At 44.0% G+C, this 16,843-nt stretch overlaps 1 protein-coding gene and 1 pseudogene across 1 annotated transcript; both read left to right on the forward strand.

Moving 5' to 3' along the window:
- The first annotated feature begins 1,020 nt into the window (after window positions 1-1,020).
- On the forward strand, window positions 1,021-9,530 carry tmc2a (transmembrane channel-like 2a). Its single transcript, XM_055935163.1, has 20 exons — window positions 1,021-1,060; window positions 1,233-1,271; window positions 1,635-2,073; window positions 2,361-2,513; window positions 2,765-2,855; window positions 2,956-3,037; window positions 3,214-3,320; window positions 3,418-3,516; window positions 3,750-3,892; window positions 4,123-4,270; window positions 4,466-4,654; window positions 4,902-5,081; window positions 5,401-5,559; window positions 5,669-5,797; window positions 5,933-6,000; window positions 6,287-6,526; window positions 6,720-6,845; window positions 7,089-7,167; window positions 7,698-7,824; window positions 8,639-9,530. Exons 1-20 carry the CDS (start codon window positions 1,021-1,023, stop codon window positions 8,872-8,874), a joined length of 2,874 nt encoding a protein of 957 aa, XP_055791138.1. The 3' UTR covers window positions 8,875-9,530.
- Window positions 9,531-12,351: 2,821 nt separating this feature from the next.
- LOC129863265 (annexin A1-like) lies at window positions 12,352-16,843 on the forward strand (annotated as a pseudogene).

Consider the following 16,843-nt stretch of genomic DNA (forward strand, 5'->3'; position numbering starts at 1 on the left):
TCATCTGAGTCATTTTGAAGCGCGGAAGTTTTCAGACTAGAATGATGACTACGTTGGCATGAAAGCTGTTGATGATGACCTGGTTTCCATTTTCATTAAAGGTGGAATCATTTCTGGAATATTATTGGTTGGAAAAATGAAATTGTAATATTATGATTGCACTTTTTTTTAAATGATACTGGTGATAGATGCAATGTTTTATGCATGTGTGCGTGTGTGTGTTTTCTACTTGACAGGGTGGAGGAGCGTGTGATGGTGTCGTTTTGGCTGTGGAAGATGAGCTCCTCTTCATTATTTAATGGGGGCCAACAGGCTCAGCGGTGTGCGCTCTGTATCTTTGTGTGTGTACTATATGTGTTACTACACAAACCGCTGTGCATTCTCACACCGTCATTGTGGGCAATAGCTCTCCAATATTCTGTAGGCATTGCATCAATAGCAAATGTAATGTGTAAGATGTGTGTAATGTGTTTGAGGTTTGCCTAATGGGTCTTGAAAAGGAAACCCAAACCTTCATTAAATCTTTAAGGCTGTTCGTCTTGGTCTGTGTGTGGTCATGGTGTCTGGTGTCCAGACGAGTGAGAGTGTCTCTAACTGTTTAAATGTCCTTGTCCTTCTGCTGCTATATGGACCGTAGAGAAGGTCCACTCCCTTAACCTTCTGTCTGACACAGATGCTGTCCACTGAAATGATTCCTCAGGTTCCCTATGGGGGTTCTCTGGGTTTTATTTAAGAAAACCAACACCAGATCATGCTGGAACTTTTTTGTTGTTGTTGCTGTGATTAAGTTACACACTCCTTGATGTCTGCAGCTATGATATCATGTTTTTGTTTCCAGAAACAATATAACACCTATGGAGGCAGGTCACATGCTGTAGTTGTCATAGTGATGGGGAGTTAGTTACTAGAGCGAGGTACAGGTCCCGGTAGAGCTCTGGCTCTGTGTACCTGGGGAGGGGTTGGTGCATTCAGTCCAGTTAAAGTCCCAGTACCTTCAGAGAATTTCTCACGCTGACCACCATGCCTAGGAAGAGTGATGTGGCGGCGAAGATTGAGGATGGTGAGTTGGGATTCAGAATCTCAGTTGTTAATGTTTTTATGCTCTGGCTTTGAGGTGATATAAAGACTTTATATGAGATGCAAATGCAAAATTCCTTTATAGATTCATGCTGGGCCATTTTAGAGATGTTTGAATGAGTGGTGGACATTTATTTGTTTGCGTTGTCATTCAGTTGGAATCGAGATCGATGGGGACGTGAGTGACAGTGAGGGTAAGCGGAGATGAGTTCTCACCTGACCCGTATAAAGCAGAGCTTATAGTGGTGTCTTTCTCTGTGAAGAAGGAGGACAGCTACTGACACCGGTTGTTAGAATTGACCTGATATTTAAAAAGCTTCAGCTCTATCTGTATTAGTGTATTTTTTTACATTGTGCTAAAAGTGTATATTTCTGCATCTGTTGAGCTGTTGTGTGTGTGTTCTCGCGCATACATTTGTGTGTGTGTGTGTGTGTGTGTGTGTGTGTGTGTGTGTGTGTGTGTGTGTGTGTGTGTGTGTGTGTGTGTGTGTGTGTGTGTGTGTGTGTGTGTGTGTGTGTGTGCGCGTGTGTGCGTACGTGCGTGCGTGTATATACAGACACCAGTCGAAGGAGAGGGAACAGAAGACCGGCAGCTGGCAGAGGAGGAGCCCGCGGCAGGGGCAAAAAGCCAGCTGATGAGGATGATGAGGACGAGGAGGAAGAGGAGGCCCCCAGAAACCGCAGAGGAGCCAATAAGAAGAAAGGTGCTAAGTCACGTGACACCGACGATGAAAGTGAGGATGACACCCCCAAGAGAAGACAAGGAAGAGCAGCAAATAAAGGAGCAGCAAACAAAAAGAAAGGAGGAAAGGCCCAGGACAGTGACGAGGACAGCGAGGAGGAGAAGGGGAACAAGAGAAACAAGAAGGGAGCCATGGGAAAGAAGGGGAAAGAAGAGGAGACCAAAGATAAGAAAGGAGATGCCAAAGGGAAGGGCAAAGGAAAGGAGAAGGAAGACGAGAAGGACAAGAAGAAGAAGAAGAAGAAAGAGAGCAGGTATCTTGAGTGGAAATCAGGGCCCAAGATTCTAAACGTAGTACTAAACAGCACAGGAATCAAAATAATGGGTCAAATACCTTATTTAACTGTATTATACAATATTTGCTACCCTTGCACCAAGAGAAATAGAGGGACATCCTGTCTAACCTTTCCAACTATCTCTCTCTCTCTGTCTCTCTCCATCACTGACCTCTCTTTCCTTTCGATCGCTCTCTCCTAACAATCTGTCTTCCACTCTCTGTTCCACTCTGTCTCCCTTCCTCTATCATCTATCTAACTCCCAGCTCAGACACAGACTCTAACACAGACTCAGAGGAAGAGTCCATGTCAGAAGGAGAGATGGAACGACTGAAGGAGGAGGTGGAGGAGAAGAAGAAGGTCATAGCTATTATGAGGAACAAGCCCTGGCGAATGAAGAGGAGGCTGGTACATCTGAAGTAATGAACGAGTTGACTGATTGCACTCGCATAGGCTACTGGAAAAATGACATATGCTGTCAGGATGAAGTTGAGATACACTTAAAGATAATAATTAGCTCTATTCATTTATCATAGCTGTGTTTTTGTACCCCATTTTAAAATATGTTCTACACCTCCTGTCAGAATTATTTTCATATTTTGTTAATTTTATCAATTTATTTGAGCTTGACTGTAGCTGTTCTGTTGCTAACCTTATGATTTGTTCTCAGAGAATGTCAAGAATTTGTGGATAAATTTGAAGGGGCTTTGGGAAAAGGAAAAGGCAGGAAGTTTTATGCCTATAAAGTCATGATGACGAAGGTATGGAACCATGAGCACAATATATGATTTTCTGCCACTTAGCTTTTTGTGGTTGTCAAAATACGAGGCTATAAAAATGATTGTCTTTCTTTTTCGCCAGAAATGGATCAAATTCCAAAGAGATTTTGAAAATTTCAAAACGACTTGCATACCATGGGAACGAAAGATAAAAGAGGTTGAAAGTGAGTTACCTGATACCCCACACTTTCGAAACACCAAAATACTGAAAATATTCCTGAACACAGGTCACGACACAAGATAAAGTAATATACTGAGCTGATTGACAAAGACCAGTTGAATGACAGCTGATCGCTACAACCTAGTGAAGAAACCCTATAGGTCACTTCTCTCCCCTCAGGTCACTTTGGGTCCTCAGTTGCTTCCTACTTCATCTTCCTGCGCTGGATGTATGGCATGAACATGGTCCTCTTTGGCTTAACCTTCGGACTGGTTGTGATCCCAGAGGTAAAACCGCCTCACAAAGAGTTGTAACACATAGATACAACTCTAATGTATACTCTAGCAGTCTATCAATCATTATTTAAATGTTTTATGGCTCCAGGTTCTGATGGGACTTCCGTATGGATCCATTCCCAGAAAGACAGTGCCCAGAGCTGAGCAACCCACTGCTCAAGACTACTCTGTCCTCATGGACTTCAACGTGGGTTAAAACATGCAGTCGAGATAGGCTACCCTCTATTTACTCTGCATGAAAGCCTATCAAATATTACCATATCAAAGAGTTCAGGCTCATATGATGTGATGATATTTCATACTGTACTATTTAAATGATCAGCATGGGTCTGGAGACACCCGTGAAGATCAGAAGACACAGTTTATTGGTACACTATAAGAGCGCAGTTCATCACTTGCGATCACTTCTTTCTTTCTCAGGGATATTGCAAATACTCAGTCCTCTTCTATGGTTACTACAACAACCAGAGGACCATTGGGCTGCTGAAGTTCCGCCTCCCGCTGTCTTACCTCATGGTAGGAGTGGGGACTTTTGGCTACAGCCTGATGGTGGTGATACGAACGTGAGTCACCACCCAATCCCCCACTTATAAAATATGATCCCATGTCACACATATGTCAAACACAGCTTAACACATCAAGATAGACCCCAGGAAGAGTAGCTGCTGCTTCTGCAAAAGCTCATGGGGATCAAAATAAACAAATAAATACAAATCATTTTGTTTGTTCATGGTGTATGATCTGAAATTGGATGATGGCTTTTCTCCACTGTCATTCATATATGTTTTGATAGAATGGCTAAGAATGCTGACGTGGGGGGAGGGGACGGAGATGACGGGGAGTTCACCTTTGCCTGGAAGATGTTCACCAGCTGGGATTACCTCATCGGCAACGCCGAGACGGCTGACAACAAGTACGCCTCCATCACAACCAGCTTCAAGGTAACCATGGAGACATGTGTTCTATTTTCGCAACTTCATCACAATGTCTGATCTTTTGAATGATGTTCTTCTGAGTATTCTCTACTGTATTCAATCCAATATAATTACATATATTATTTCCCACTAATTACACAGCACCACTTAAACATGTTAGTGGCCCATAATCTAACTGTCTTTCTGTCTGTCTGAGTGCAGGAGTCCATCGTGGATGAGCAGGAGAACCAAAAGGATGAGAACATCCACCTGAGGAGGTTCCTGCGTGTGCTGGCCAACTTCATGATCATCTGCTGCCTGGGAGGAAGTGGCTACCTCATCTTCTTTGTGGTGAAAAGGTCCCAGGAATTTGCCAACAGGGACGACCTGAGCTGGTACGAGAAAAACGAGGTAATGCTTGGAGAATGGTGTTGATGCCATGTACATCCTTTGAAACCAATGGAATCAGTTTCTACTTGGAATAAATTATAGTGATATTATGTCATAATAGTGTTGCATTTTCTTTATCTCATTCATTAATGACTAAACAAATTCCCCCTCTATTTCATCACCAAAATATGTTTGATCATATGGTGTTGTGTAAAGTGGTGGTGTAGTGGAGAGATGGTATGATTCCTCCCATTGTCCCACTGTGTAGTTGGAGCTCATCATGTCCCTGTTGGGCCTGGTGTGTCCTCCCCTGTTTGAGACCATTGCTGAGCTGGAGGAGTACCACCCCCGGATCGCCCTCAAATGGCAGCTGGGGCGCATCTTTGCCCTCTTTTTGGGAAACCTCTACACTTTCCTGTTTGCCCTGTTTGATGAGGTCAACAACAAGGTAGTGTAAGGCTGCCTCACACTACTTTAGGCCACTACCAGACGTTAGCTCTTTCTTGTTCATCTTAAATCTACACTGAGAGCGGAATTACAGGATCCTTTTTGGGATAATAAGAAAGGGTCAATGAGAAGGATAAGGTTTAATACTGGGACGGTTGAGTTACGTATTCTGTAAACAACGCAGTGCATCCTGTAGTGAGGGATTGGTTTCATACTCTTAGGACTGATGTTCCTCAGAGAGATGCATTGTCATTGGGATGAATGGGTAGCGCATTGTAATGGATGACCTGTGATTCGATGACTTCCTTCCTTCCCCTCAGCTTGAGGAGGAGGTGTCCATTAGGAATGCGTCCATCTGGGCCCAGAAGGAATACTACGCTAACTTCACCCTCTACAACAATGACACGGACACCACCCCACCCCCCATGGACCCCTCTGATGTCATCAGGGGGCCATGCTGGGAGACCGCCGTCGGCATAGTACTGACACCTTACTGATATCCTCATCTCTGGTGTGATATGGTCATTTTTTCTGTTGTATGCAATGTACCTTTGTGAAGCCCTGTCTGTGATGTTCATCATGCGACAGGAGTTTGTGAAGCTGACCGTTTCAGACATCCAGGTGACCTACCTGACCATCCTGATTGGTGACTTTGCACGGGCTGTCATTGTCAGGTTCCTCAACTACTGCTGGTGCTGGGACCTCGAAGCCACATATGTACGTGCTCCACTGGTCATTGTTACAAATGTCTTATCTTGTCCATTGGCGGGGATGTTCTAGAGGTCTACATTTTTGTTGCCAGGCAGGAGTTTGAACCACTGTTTGTGATATGGATTGTCTCTCCCTCTCTAGCCATCGTATGGAGAGTTTGACATCAGTGGCAATGTTCTTGGTCTGGTCTTCAACCAAGGAATGATCTGGTAAGAGATATTTCTATTCTGGTTGTAGAACTATAGAACTCTTGTAGTATATTCCCTTTGCTGATCGTGTGTGTGTGTGTGTGTGTGTGTGTGTGTGTGTGTGTGTGTGTGTGTGTGTGTGTGTGTGTGTGTGTGTGTGTGTGTGTGTGTGTGTGTGTGTGTGTGTGTGTGTGTGTGTGTGTGTGTGTGTGTGTGTGTGTGTGTGTGTGTGTGTGTGTGTGTGTGTGTGTGTGTCTCTCTCTCTCTCTCTCTCTCTCTCTCTCTCTCTTTTTTTTTATTTTTTCAGGATGGGTGCATTCTATGCTCCAGGGCTGGTAGGGATAAACGTCCTGCGTCTCCTCTCCTCCATGTACTACCAGTGCTGGGCCGTAATGGCCACTAACGTGCCCCATGAGAGGGTCTTCAAAGCCTCCAAATCCAACAACTTCTACATGGGACTCCTCCTTCTCATCCTCTTTCTCAGTCTACTGCCTGTGGTCTACACCATCATGACTTTGCCACCCTCCTTTGACTGTGGGCCATTCAGGTAACACACACAGGCATGTTTACTGTTCTGTAGGACATACACATTCACAGAGGAGAATCCCTGCAAATGCACTCACATCTCTACACATAAACACAGACGAACAATATACAATATGTAAGGACACATACCTGTAGCTACATACTCACACAAAAAAATCACAAATACAGACTCACACAATATGTGATCTCCACAGTGGGAAGGCCAAGATGTTTGATGTCATCATGGAGACGATAGACCTGGACCTGCCTGCCTTTCTGGGAACACTGATGGGCTATGCAGCCAACCCTGGCCTCATTATACCAGCTGTGCTACTGATGGTGTGAGTAGAAAAGTATATAGCTACACATACGTTCACACACACACACAGACACACACACACACACACACACACACACACACACACACACACACACACACACACACACACACACACACACACACACACACACACACACACGCGCACACACACACACACACACACACACACACACATATATATATATATATATTAGGATACTGCATATCTACATTTGTAAACAGATGAATATGTACTTCCCCACAGACTGGCTATCTACTATTTGAACTCGGTATCTGAGGCGTACCAACATGCCAACGCGGAGCTGAAGAAGAAGATGCAGATGGTGAGTCTGAGGGTTTTTCAAATTAATTCAGTCTCACGTAAAAATGTTATGTGGTTAATATACACACTACCGGTCAAAAGTTTGGACACCTACTCATTCAAGGGTCTTTATTTTTTTTAAACTATTTTCTACATTGTAGAATAATAGTGAAGACATCAAAACTAGGCAATAACACATATGAATCATGTAGTCACCAGAAAGTGTTAAACAAATCAAAATATATTTTATTGCCACCCTTTGCGTTGATGATAGTTTTGCACACTCTTGGCATTCTCTCAACCAGCTTCACCTGGAATGCTTTTCCAACAGTTTCATAGTTTTGATGTCTTCACTATTATTCTACAATGTGGAAAATAGTTTTAAAAAATGAATGAGTAGGTGTTCAAAAAACTTTTGACTGTTATTTAAATAATACTCACTTGCTCCTTATCATCTATCTATCTACATGTATATATCTATCTTTCATCTATCTATCTATCACTCACTCACACAAACACACACAAACACACACTATCTCTGTCTCTCTTTAGGCAAGAGATGAGGAGAAGAACAGGAGGAACAACACTGAAAGCACAGACCAGGTCATGAAGGACCTGGAGGACCTGCTCCCCAACCGCTCTCTCTTGCCCCCAGCTCCCCCACCAGAGACAGGTGCAGGTGAGCATCATACCTTCACGTTAAATGTGTATGAAACCTTAACTCCGATAGTGCAACGCAGGTGATCTTGTTTGACCTGATGTTAAATATGGCTGAAATCAATGATATCATGAGCCAGCCTGGTCTCATAGACTAGACGTAACATGGTAAACGTAACTCCGGGGACACTCAAATTAATATGATATGTTCTGTTTGGTATGGTTACATAAAACAGAAAGTTACTTAAGGCAAAAACAAAAATAGGATGGTTGGTTGGGGTGGATGGGTAGGTTTATAATGCAAACATCTAGCAACCCAAAGGTTACATGTTCGAATCTCATCACGGACGAATGTAGCATTTTAGCTAATTAGCAACTTTGCAACTACTTACAACTGTTGTCTACTTTGCAACTACTTAGCATGTTAGCTAGCCATTTCCCTAACCTTAACCCTTTAACTTAACTCCTACCCCTAACCTTAACCCTTACCTTAACCCCTAAACCATAGCTAACTCTAGCCACCTAGCCAACGTTAGCGTTAACCACCTTGCCACCTAGATAATGTTAGCCACCACAAATTGGAACTGGTATCATATTATAAGTTTAGCAAATTCGTAACATTTTGTACAATGTGCAATTTGTAATTCGTAACATATCATAAGAAATGGATGATGGATATCCACAAATTAATAGAAAAACCATACAAAACATAACATATCATACTAATTGGAGAGTCCTGGATTTACTATGTTATGTCCAGGTTGCATGAGCAAAAATATGGTTGTACTTGTTTAGACTTTGAGCCAATGCACTCCCCCTATGTCTTCCCTGACCAGACAATAAAGCAGACCAAGGTGGAAAGTCTACAAAGGTGAGGCCAGGAACTGCAGGCAAGGATGTGAACCTGCAGAAAGACGTGTCCCTGTCATCACCAAATCCCAACGCTCGAGGCGCAGTGACCCGCCCACCGGGTCCCCGGGGGCCTGGACCTCTGCCTGGAAATGGTCAGCAGGGACCAGGAGGGGGACCAGGGCGAGGACGGGGGAGAGGACAGCCACCTCCAAGACGCTAGCACCCAGAAGAAAAATAAAAGTCAAGATTTTTTATAAATCTAACAATTGTTTAACTAAAGAATTTGCAAATGTATTGAATTGTACAAGAAAGTGTTGGATTTGAGCTACTAATTGCTTAAGAACAAATTCACATTTTGGATTAGGTTGGGGACTGTACACTGAGTGTACAAAACATGAAGGACACTTGCTCTTTCAATGACATAGACTGACCAGGTGAATCCAGGTGAAAGCTATGATCCTTTATTGATGTCACTTGTTCAATCCACTTCAATCAGTGTAGATGAAGGGGAGAAAACAGGTTGAAGAAGGATTTTTAAGACTTGAGTCAATTGAGACATGGATTGTGTATGTGTGCCATTCAGATGTTGAATGGGTAAGATAACATATTTAAGTGCCTTTGAATGGGGTATGGTAGTAGGTGCCAGGCGCACTGGTTTGTGTCAAGAACTGGGTTTTTCTGCTGGGGTTTTCACTTTCAACAGTTTCCTGTGTGTATCAAGAATGGTCCACCACCCAAAGGACATCCAGCCAACTTGACACAACTGTGGGTAGCATTGGAAACAACAAGCATTGGAGACATCGTGGGCCAGCATCCATGTGTGGGGGGGCAACTCAATATTAGGAAGGTGTTCTTAATGTTTTGTACACTCAGTGTATAAAGAGATATACAATTATTCAACTGCTATTGTGTCTTTATTGAGTTTGCCTCGTGTTTGAAATAGTTTGGAATAACAGATTTGGAACGGTTGTGTTTGGAACGGTTTGGGAAAACACATTTCAACCTTTTATTCACATACTGTACATGCCTACTGGCTTTGTATTTCACTCAATGAATCTGACTTTGACGTAACATTTTGTTAACACAACACGTCTTCATGGTATGTCGTGAAATGCTTATCACTTTTATTGTGTTGGAGGAGAACATCAGACATCACCGCAATCAAACCCACTACATAACGACTGATTTGCAGCATTTCTGCTTCTTACTGTAATCTTTAGCACAGGCACTAGTATGCTAAATCTGTTGTGGTTGAACAAGGTTCGCTTGAGGGATAAAATGTTGTCAGGCTCGGAGGGGTTTGAGAAGTGAATGGTGGAGACACTGCAAGGTGTGTTGTTGAGTAGTGAACAACACAATCAAGACAACTGCGACTCAGGACAATCTCTTCAGGTGAACAGGTGAGGTTTTCTAACATTCAAATAAAATCAAATAAAATTGTATTAGTCACATGCGCCGTATACAACCGGTGTAGACCTTACAGTGAAAAGCTTACTTACAAGCCTCTAACGAACAATGCACTTACATTTTTAAACTTTTTTTTTTAAACTAACAAAAAGGGTGGCTGGAGTCTTTGACAATTTTTGGGTGCATGACACCACCTGGTATAGAGGTCCTGGATGGCAGGAAGCTTTGCCCCATGTACTGGGCCATACGCATTACCCTCTGTAGTGCCTTGCGGCTGGAGGCCGAGCAGTTGCCATACCAGGCAGTGATGCAACCAGTCAGGATGCTCTCGATGGTGCAGCTGTAGAACCTTTTGAGGATCTGAAGACCCATGCCAAATCTTTTCAGTCTCCTGAGGGGGAATAGGTTTTGTTGTGTGCTATTCATGACAGTCTTGGTGTGCTTTGATCATGTTAGTTTGTTGGTGATGTGGACACTAAGGAATTTGAAGCTCTCAACCTGCTCCACTTCAGCCCCGTCGATGAGAATGGGGGCATGCTCGATCCTCCTTTTCCTGTAGTCCACAATCATCTCCTTTGTCTTGATCACGTTGAGGGAGAGGTTGTTGTCCTGGCACCACACGGCCAGGTCTCTGACCTCCCCTGTGTTGAGGATAAGCGTGGCGGATGTGTTGTTACCTACCCTTACCACCTGGTGGTGGCCCGTCAGGAAGTCCAGGATCCAGTTGCAAAGTGAGGTGTTTAGTCCCAGGTCCTTAGCTTATTGATGAGCTTTGAGGGCACTATGGTGTTGAACACTGAGCTGTAGTCAATGAATAGCATTCTCAGATAGGTGTTCCTTTTGTCCAGGTAGGAAAGAGCAGTGTGGAGTGCAATAAAGTGCATCATCTGTGGATAAGTTAGGGCGGTATGCAAATTGGAGTGGGTCTAGGGTTTCTGGGATAATAGTGTTGATGTGAGCTGTGACCAGTCTTTCAAAGCACTTCATGGCTACAGATGTGAGTGCTATGGGTCTGTAGTCATTTAGGCAGGTTACCTTAGTGTTCTTGGGCACAGGGACTATGGTGGTCTACTTAAAACATGTTGGCATTACAGACTCGGACAGGGAGGTTGAAAATGTCAGTGAAGACACATCCTGGTAATCCGTCTAGCTCTGCGGCCTTGTGACGATAAGGAACGTATAAGAAGTATTGATGCACTTGTGCTCATTCTCTTTAAAGGTGCACTATGCAGAAATCGTTCCACCATTTCCTGGTTGCTAAAATTCTAAAAGTTTGCTTAATTTCAGTTTATGTGACAAAACAAGGAAGTACAGTGTAGATAGTCATTGTACCATCTGTGAAATACACTGCTCAAAAAAATAAAGGGAACACTTAAACAACACAATGTTACTCCAAGTCAATCACACTTCTGTGAAATCAAACTGTCCACTTAGGAAGCAACACTGATTGACAATAAATTTCACATGCTGTTGTGCAAATGGAATAGACAAAAGGTGGAAATTATAGGCAATTAGCAAGACACCCCCAAAAAAGGAGTGATTCTGCAGGTGGTGACCACAGACCACTTCTCACTTCCTATGCTTCCTGGCTGATGTTTTGGTCACTTTTGAATGCTGGCGGTGGTCTCACTCTAGTTGTAGCATGAGACGGAGTCTACAACCCACACAAGTGGCTCAGGTAGTGCAGTTCATCCAGGATGGCACATCAATGCGAGCTGTGGCAAAAAGGTTTGCTGTGTCTGTCAGTGTAGTGTCCAGAGCATGGAGGCGCTACCAGGAGACAGGCCAGTACATCAGGAGATGTGGAAGAGGCCGTAGGAGGGCAACAACCCAGCAGCAGGACCGCTACCTCCGCCTTTGTGCAAGGAGGTGCACTGCCAGCGCCCTGCAAAATGACCTCCAGCAGGCCACAAATGTGCATGTGTCTGCTCAAACGGTCAGAAACAGACTCCATGAGGGTGGTATGAGGGCCCGATGTCCACAGGTGGGGGTTGTGCTTACAGCCCAACGCCGTGCAGGACGTTTTGCATATGCCAGAGAACACCAAGATTGGCAAATTCGCCACTGGCGCCCTGTGCTCTTCACAGATGAAAGCAGGTTCACACTGAGCACATGAGCACATTCACGTTGATTCAATATCATCACATTACATTTTGTGGTTCAAATTATGTGTAAACAATGTTGATTCAACCAGTTTCTATCCAATGGGCTTCTATGTTTATTAAATTTAAATGTTTTATTTAACCTTTATTTAACTATTCACTCAGTCGGTTTTGTTGTGTTTTTATTAATGATCAATATTACCTCTACAGGAGTGGATGAGGATGTGACTATGACAGTTCTGGTGAAGAGGAGCAATGGGCAGAGACAACAAATCAAAATAGTCTATGAGCAGTCTTCTGGGCATATGAGTCACAACATTGTCCCCTCAGCCAATCCCCACTCCTAACTGCCCCTTACACATCTCGTCCCCTCCCCTCTAACTTGTTTCAGGCTCTGACTGATGACCTGAAGTCAGCTCTGAGGTCAGATCTGAAGGATGTGGTTTTGGCCCTGCTGATGACCCCTGACTAATTTGATGCCCACCAGCTCAGACAAGCTACAAAGGTAAACAGCAATACAGTTTTTTGGTATATTTTCACAACTCTTAGTACAAAACTCCAAACTGGTCACACTTGTAACACAGCCAGTCTTTCATTCAAAACTTGCCGTTGTGCATTCATTTGGATTGTGAACATCTCTCACCACACAACCACTGATTCAAAATATACGTTTATTGTGAAATCTAATGAGAACTTTGGTTTAATCACATAATTCTATATTTTCAACTTAGTCGTTTTAACTACCAGTTCATCCAATGCAAGTTCATCCAATGCAATATATCATTGTTCAAATGAAACAAATTAAATTAATTAAGATAAAATAACATTTAGCACGCATTCATTTGCATCAAGCCTTTCTTGAGCATTTGGCCGTACATTCTCTCTTTTTTTTTAATTTTTAAAAAAAAAATTTTATCCCATTTTCTCCCCAATTTTCGTGGTATCCAATCGCTAGTAATTACTACCTTGTCTCATTGCTACAACTCCCGTACGGGCTCGGGAGAGACGAAGGTCGAAAGCCATGCGTCCTCCGAAGCACAACCCAACCAGCCGTACTGCTTCTTAACACAGCGCGCCTCCAACCCGGAAGCCAGCCGCACCAATGTGTCGGAGGAAACACCATGTACCTGGCCCCCTTGGCTGGCGCGCACTGCGCCCGGCCCGCCACAGGAGTCGCTGGAGCGCGATGAGACAAGGATATCCCTACCGGCCAAACCCTCCCTACCCCGGACGACGCTATGCCAATTGTGCGTCGCCCCACGGACCTCCCGGTCGCGGCCGGCTGCGACAGAGCCTGGGCGCGAACCCAGAGACTCTGGTGGCGCAGTTAGCACTGCGATGCAGTGCCCTAGCCTACTGCTCCACCCGGGAGGCCCGGCCGTACATTCTCGTCCACATCACTGTGAATCTCATTGTTCATGCATCGCGGGAAAAACCTTTTGGCTTGGCAAATCCAAGCTTGACGTTGGTCTACATTGATGTCGTCGTAAGCCTCGTCCATTGCCAGAAGGAAGGTGGCAAGCTCATGAGGACGGCAATCATCCATGCTGAAAAATAATCCTTAATAGGGTTGAGGACAGAAGAGTATGGGGGCAGGAACAGGGTCACATATCGGGGATGGGCCCAAAACCATGCCTGAACCCCCTCTGCATGGTGGAACCTGAAATTGTCCCACACAATGTCATCGGTGACTTCTCCACCTTGACAGTCCTGCTCAATTTCATTGAGAAACACAATGAGGTGAGCAGTGTTATAGGATCCAAGTAATGACCTACGTTATACCACACCATCTTCAGAGATGCGCACATGGAGATGTTTCCCCACGTTGTCCAGGCACTTGGACGTCGCCCGTTGGCCGATGAGTTGCCAAGTTTTGGCCAGGTTAAAGCCCGCTTCATCAACAAAGATATACTTGTGATAGTTCACAGCAGCATCAAGCACTATCACCATCTAAAATATATTTTTGTTAGTTATTTTTACAGTATAGTTCCAATATGATATTGTGAAGTAACGTGTACATCAAATAGTAACAGTAATACAGTATATATGTAATGAATACACAGGGAGAAAAAGGTGTAGATTCACGCGCAGAGCGCAGAAGGTGTTTATTTCGCAGAAGGCAGGAATCGTGGTCACAGGCAGGCAATGGGCATACACAGGTAGGCAAACAGGCAGGTGAATCAAAACTAGGACTGAAGGCTATAACTGGTTCTCACAAACGAGCTAGGAAAAGGCTTAGTAGAGTCAAAGCAAACAATACCTCACAAAGGCACAAACAGAATGAACTGAACTAAATAAGGAGCTGATGAGACCAGGTAAGTAACTAACACAGGGGAAATCAACGAGCAAAAATGAAAGACAGGGCTACGTTCAAGAACACAAAGAAACAGAACACAAGGTTGACTAAGAAAATAAATACAGAGCCTTACAATATAGTGCTGTACCTGAACATACTAGGCCCGCAGTTGTTTCACCCAGTCGTTGTTTCTCACAAAAGCCACAAGGTAAATGTGTTTCATAGATACCTGGTGCCTCTTCGAAAGGCAGATGATTGTTGTTAAGCTGGTGGATGCCACATTGATAAAGGTGTCATCGGTCTCCTCAATGGCCTGCTTTATTTTGAACAGCCATATGTCACTGCTGGCTCTCACCTTTTCCACCACTGCTCACTCCTGCTGGTCGGTCAGCACACGGCCACAGGGTCTTCTGTCAATTCTGAGGGTAGAACAGTGTATACTGTCAATAGATCATACTGTAAGAACACTAACATGTTTTTTTTACTGTATGTAATTTACTGTAACATGTAATTTACTGTAAATGTAATGATAAAGCAGAGTGCATATTCTGCAAACTTACTGGTTTTCTTGGCGAAATGTTCTCATGATCGAATTGAAAGTTGATCTTTTCAGATTGGGGTAAACTAATCAGGCAGCCTCTGCCATGGTAAGGCCTCTGTTCACCACATGGTCAATGACGATGGCCTGGACTTTAGACACATGTTCCATGTCGTCTGCCTCCCTCTCTCTGATACCCACCTCTTTGACGGGGCCCATGCCCACCTCTTTGACCTCTTTGACGGGCCCCTTGTCTACGAGCTCTTTGATTTCTTCCTCTCCCTTGCTGTCTATCCTGCGCCATGTTGAAAGAATTTGCAAATGTTCACACACACACTTTTATTTGGTGACCAATTGTGACCAATATTATCATGTACTGTAGGGCAGGTCTATGCTTCAATTGCTATTCGATATGGTTCTTGTTTTGTTCAATAGCGTTTGGGCACAAATTAGGATCTTCTGGTAGAAATTATGGCATCAAGGACACACGAGGAGATTTGTCAGATCAAGAGGACCTTCATGGATAGTGTGAATATGTGTTCATTTCAAGATCGATCATGAGTGTAAGGATGTATTGAAGCGTTATAAATGTTTCGCTCGCTTTCTCCTACAGAATACCAGAAGGACTTGGACAAGGTCATTAAATGTGAGACCAGTGGAGACTTCACCCCCGCAATTCTGGCCCTTCTGAAGGCTGACAGGTGTAAAGACACTGACGTGGACATCGATCTTGCCAAAAAGGACGCAAGTGTAGGACCTTTAACAACATAGTAGATGCAATAATATAACTCCATGATAATGTCTGGGCACATAGTCAGTCTCTAACGTGGTAAAATTGTTTCCTAGGCTCTCTTTGAGGCAGGAGAGAATACCAAAGGGACTGATGTCGCCGTCTTCATTGACATTCCAGCAGCAGGAGCGGCCCACAGCTCGCCAAAGGTAAGGCATATTAATGAGTACAAACACACACAAACACACAGAAGGCCTGCCGAGTCTCCAAAATAGCCAGGTACAAAATAACTGCATAGGTTCCAACACACAACAGAGGTCCAAACACACCCAGACAAACAGGTGTAATGTAACCACACACAAACAGGTCACACATAAAACGTACACACAGAAAGAAAGATTCTTAAGACTGTCCTTAATCATGAATGAATCAATGTCTATTTTTATCTCCTAGCATTCCAGAAGTATTCTGATTTCAGTGTTGTGGCTTTGCCCAAAGCACTAGACCTGGAGCCGAAGGGGGACGTTGAGGACTGCCTCATAGACATTTGTGAGGTCATCTCAACTATCATGATTGATACATTGTACTCTATTTCTGTGATTTATATTCAACTGATCTGTATGTCTTTGATAGTGTAGTAAAGTGTCTGCTGCAAGCCTGCTTTCTTCATCTGTGTGTGTGTGTGTGTGTGTGTGTGTGTGTGTGTGTGTGTGTGTGTGTGTGTGTGTGTGTGTGTGTGTGTGTGTGTGTGTGTGTGTGTGTGTGTGTGTGTGTGTGTGTGTGTGTGTGTGTGTGTGTGTGTGTGTGTGTGTGTGTGTGTTCATGCGTGTGTGTGTGTGTTCATGCGTGTGTGTGTGTGTTCATGCGTGTGTGCGTTGGTGCTTACCTGTATTAGATGGTGTATTTGGTAAAGATATAAAACTCCTCTCCAGGGCTACGGTACGTGTGATGAAACTCTGATCAGGATGCCTGCTGAGCCGCTCTGAGGTGGACCTGAAGAAGGTGATGGAAGAGTTTGAGACCATGTACAAAAAAAACCTAGAGGAGCACACCCTGGTGAATTACACAACACAACACTGGGTGAGAATCAGGAGAAAGTTGGAGATTTTTTATTAA

Source organism: Salvelinus fontinalis, chromosome 10 (assembly GCF_029448725.1).
Source record: "Salvelinus fontinalis isolate EN_2023a chromosome 10, ASM2944872v1, whole genome shotgun sequence".
Taxonomy (NCBI): domain Eukaryota; kingdom Metazoa; phylum Chordata; class Actinopteri; order Salmoniformes; family Salmonidae; genus Salvelinus; species Salvelinus fontinalis.

Excerpts from the sequence above, each read along its gene's own strand:
- tmc2a (XM_055935163.1), top strand. The coding sequence starts at position 1,021 with ATGCCTAGGAAGAGTGATGTGGCGGCGAAGATTGAGGATG. Across the intron at positions 4,271-4,465 it reads CCATCACAACCAGCTTCAAG|GAGTCCATCGTGGATGAGCA; the intron begins GTAACCATGGAG and ends GTCTGAGTGCAG. Across the intron at positions 7,825-8,638 it reads CCCACCAGAGACAGGTGCAG|ACAATAAAGCAGACCAAGGT; the intron begins GTGAGCATCATA and ends TTCCCTGACCAG.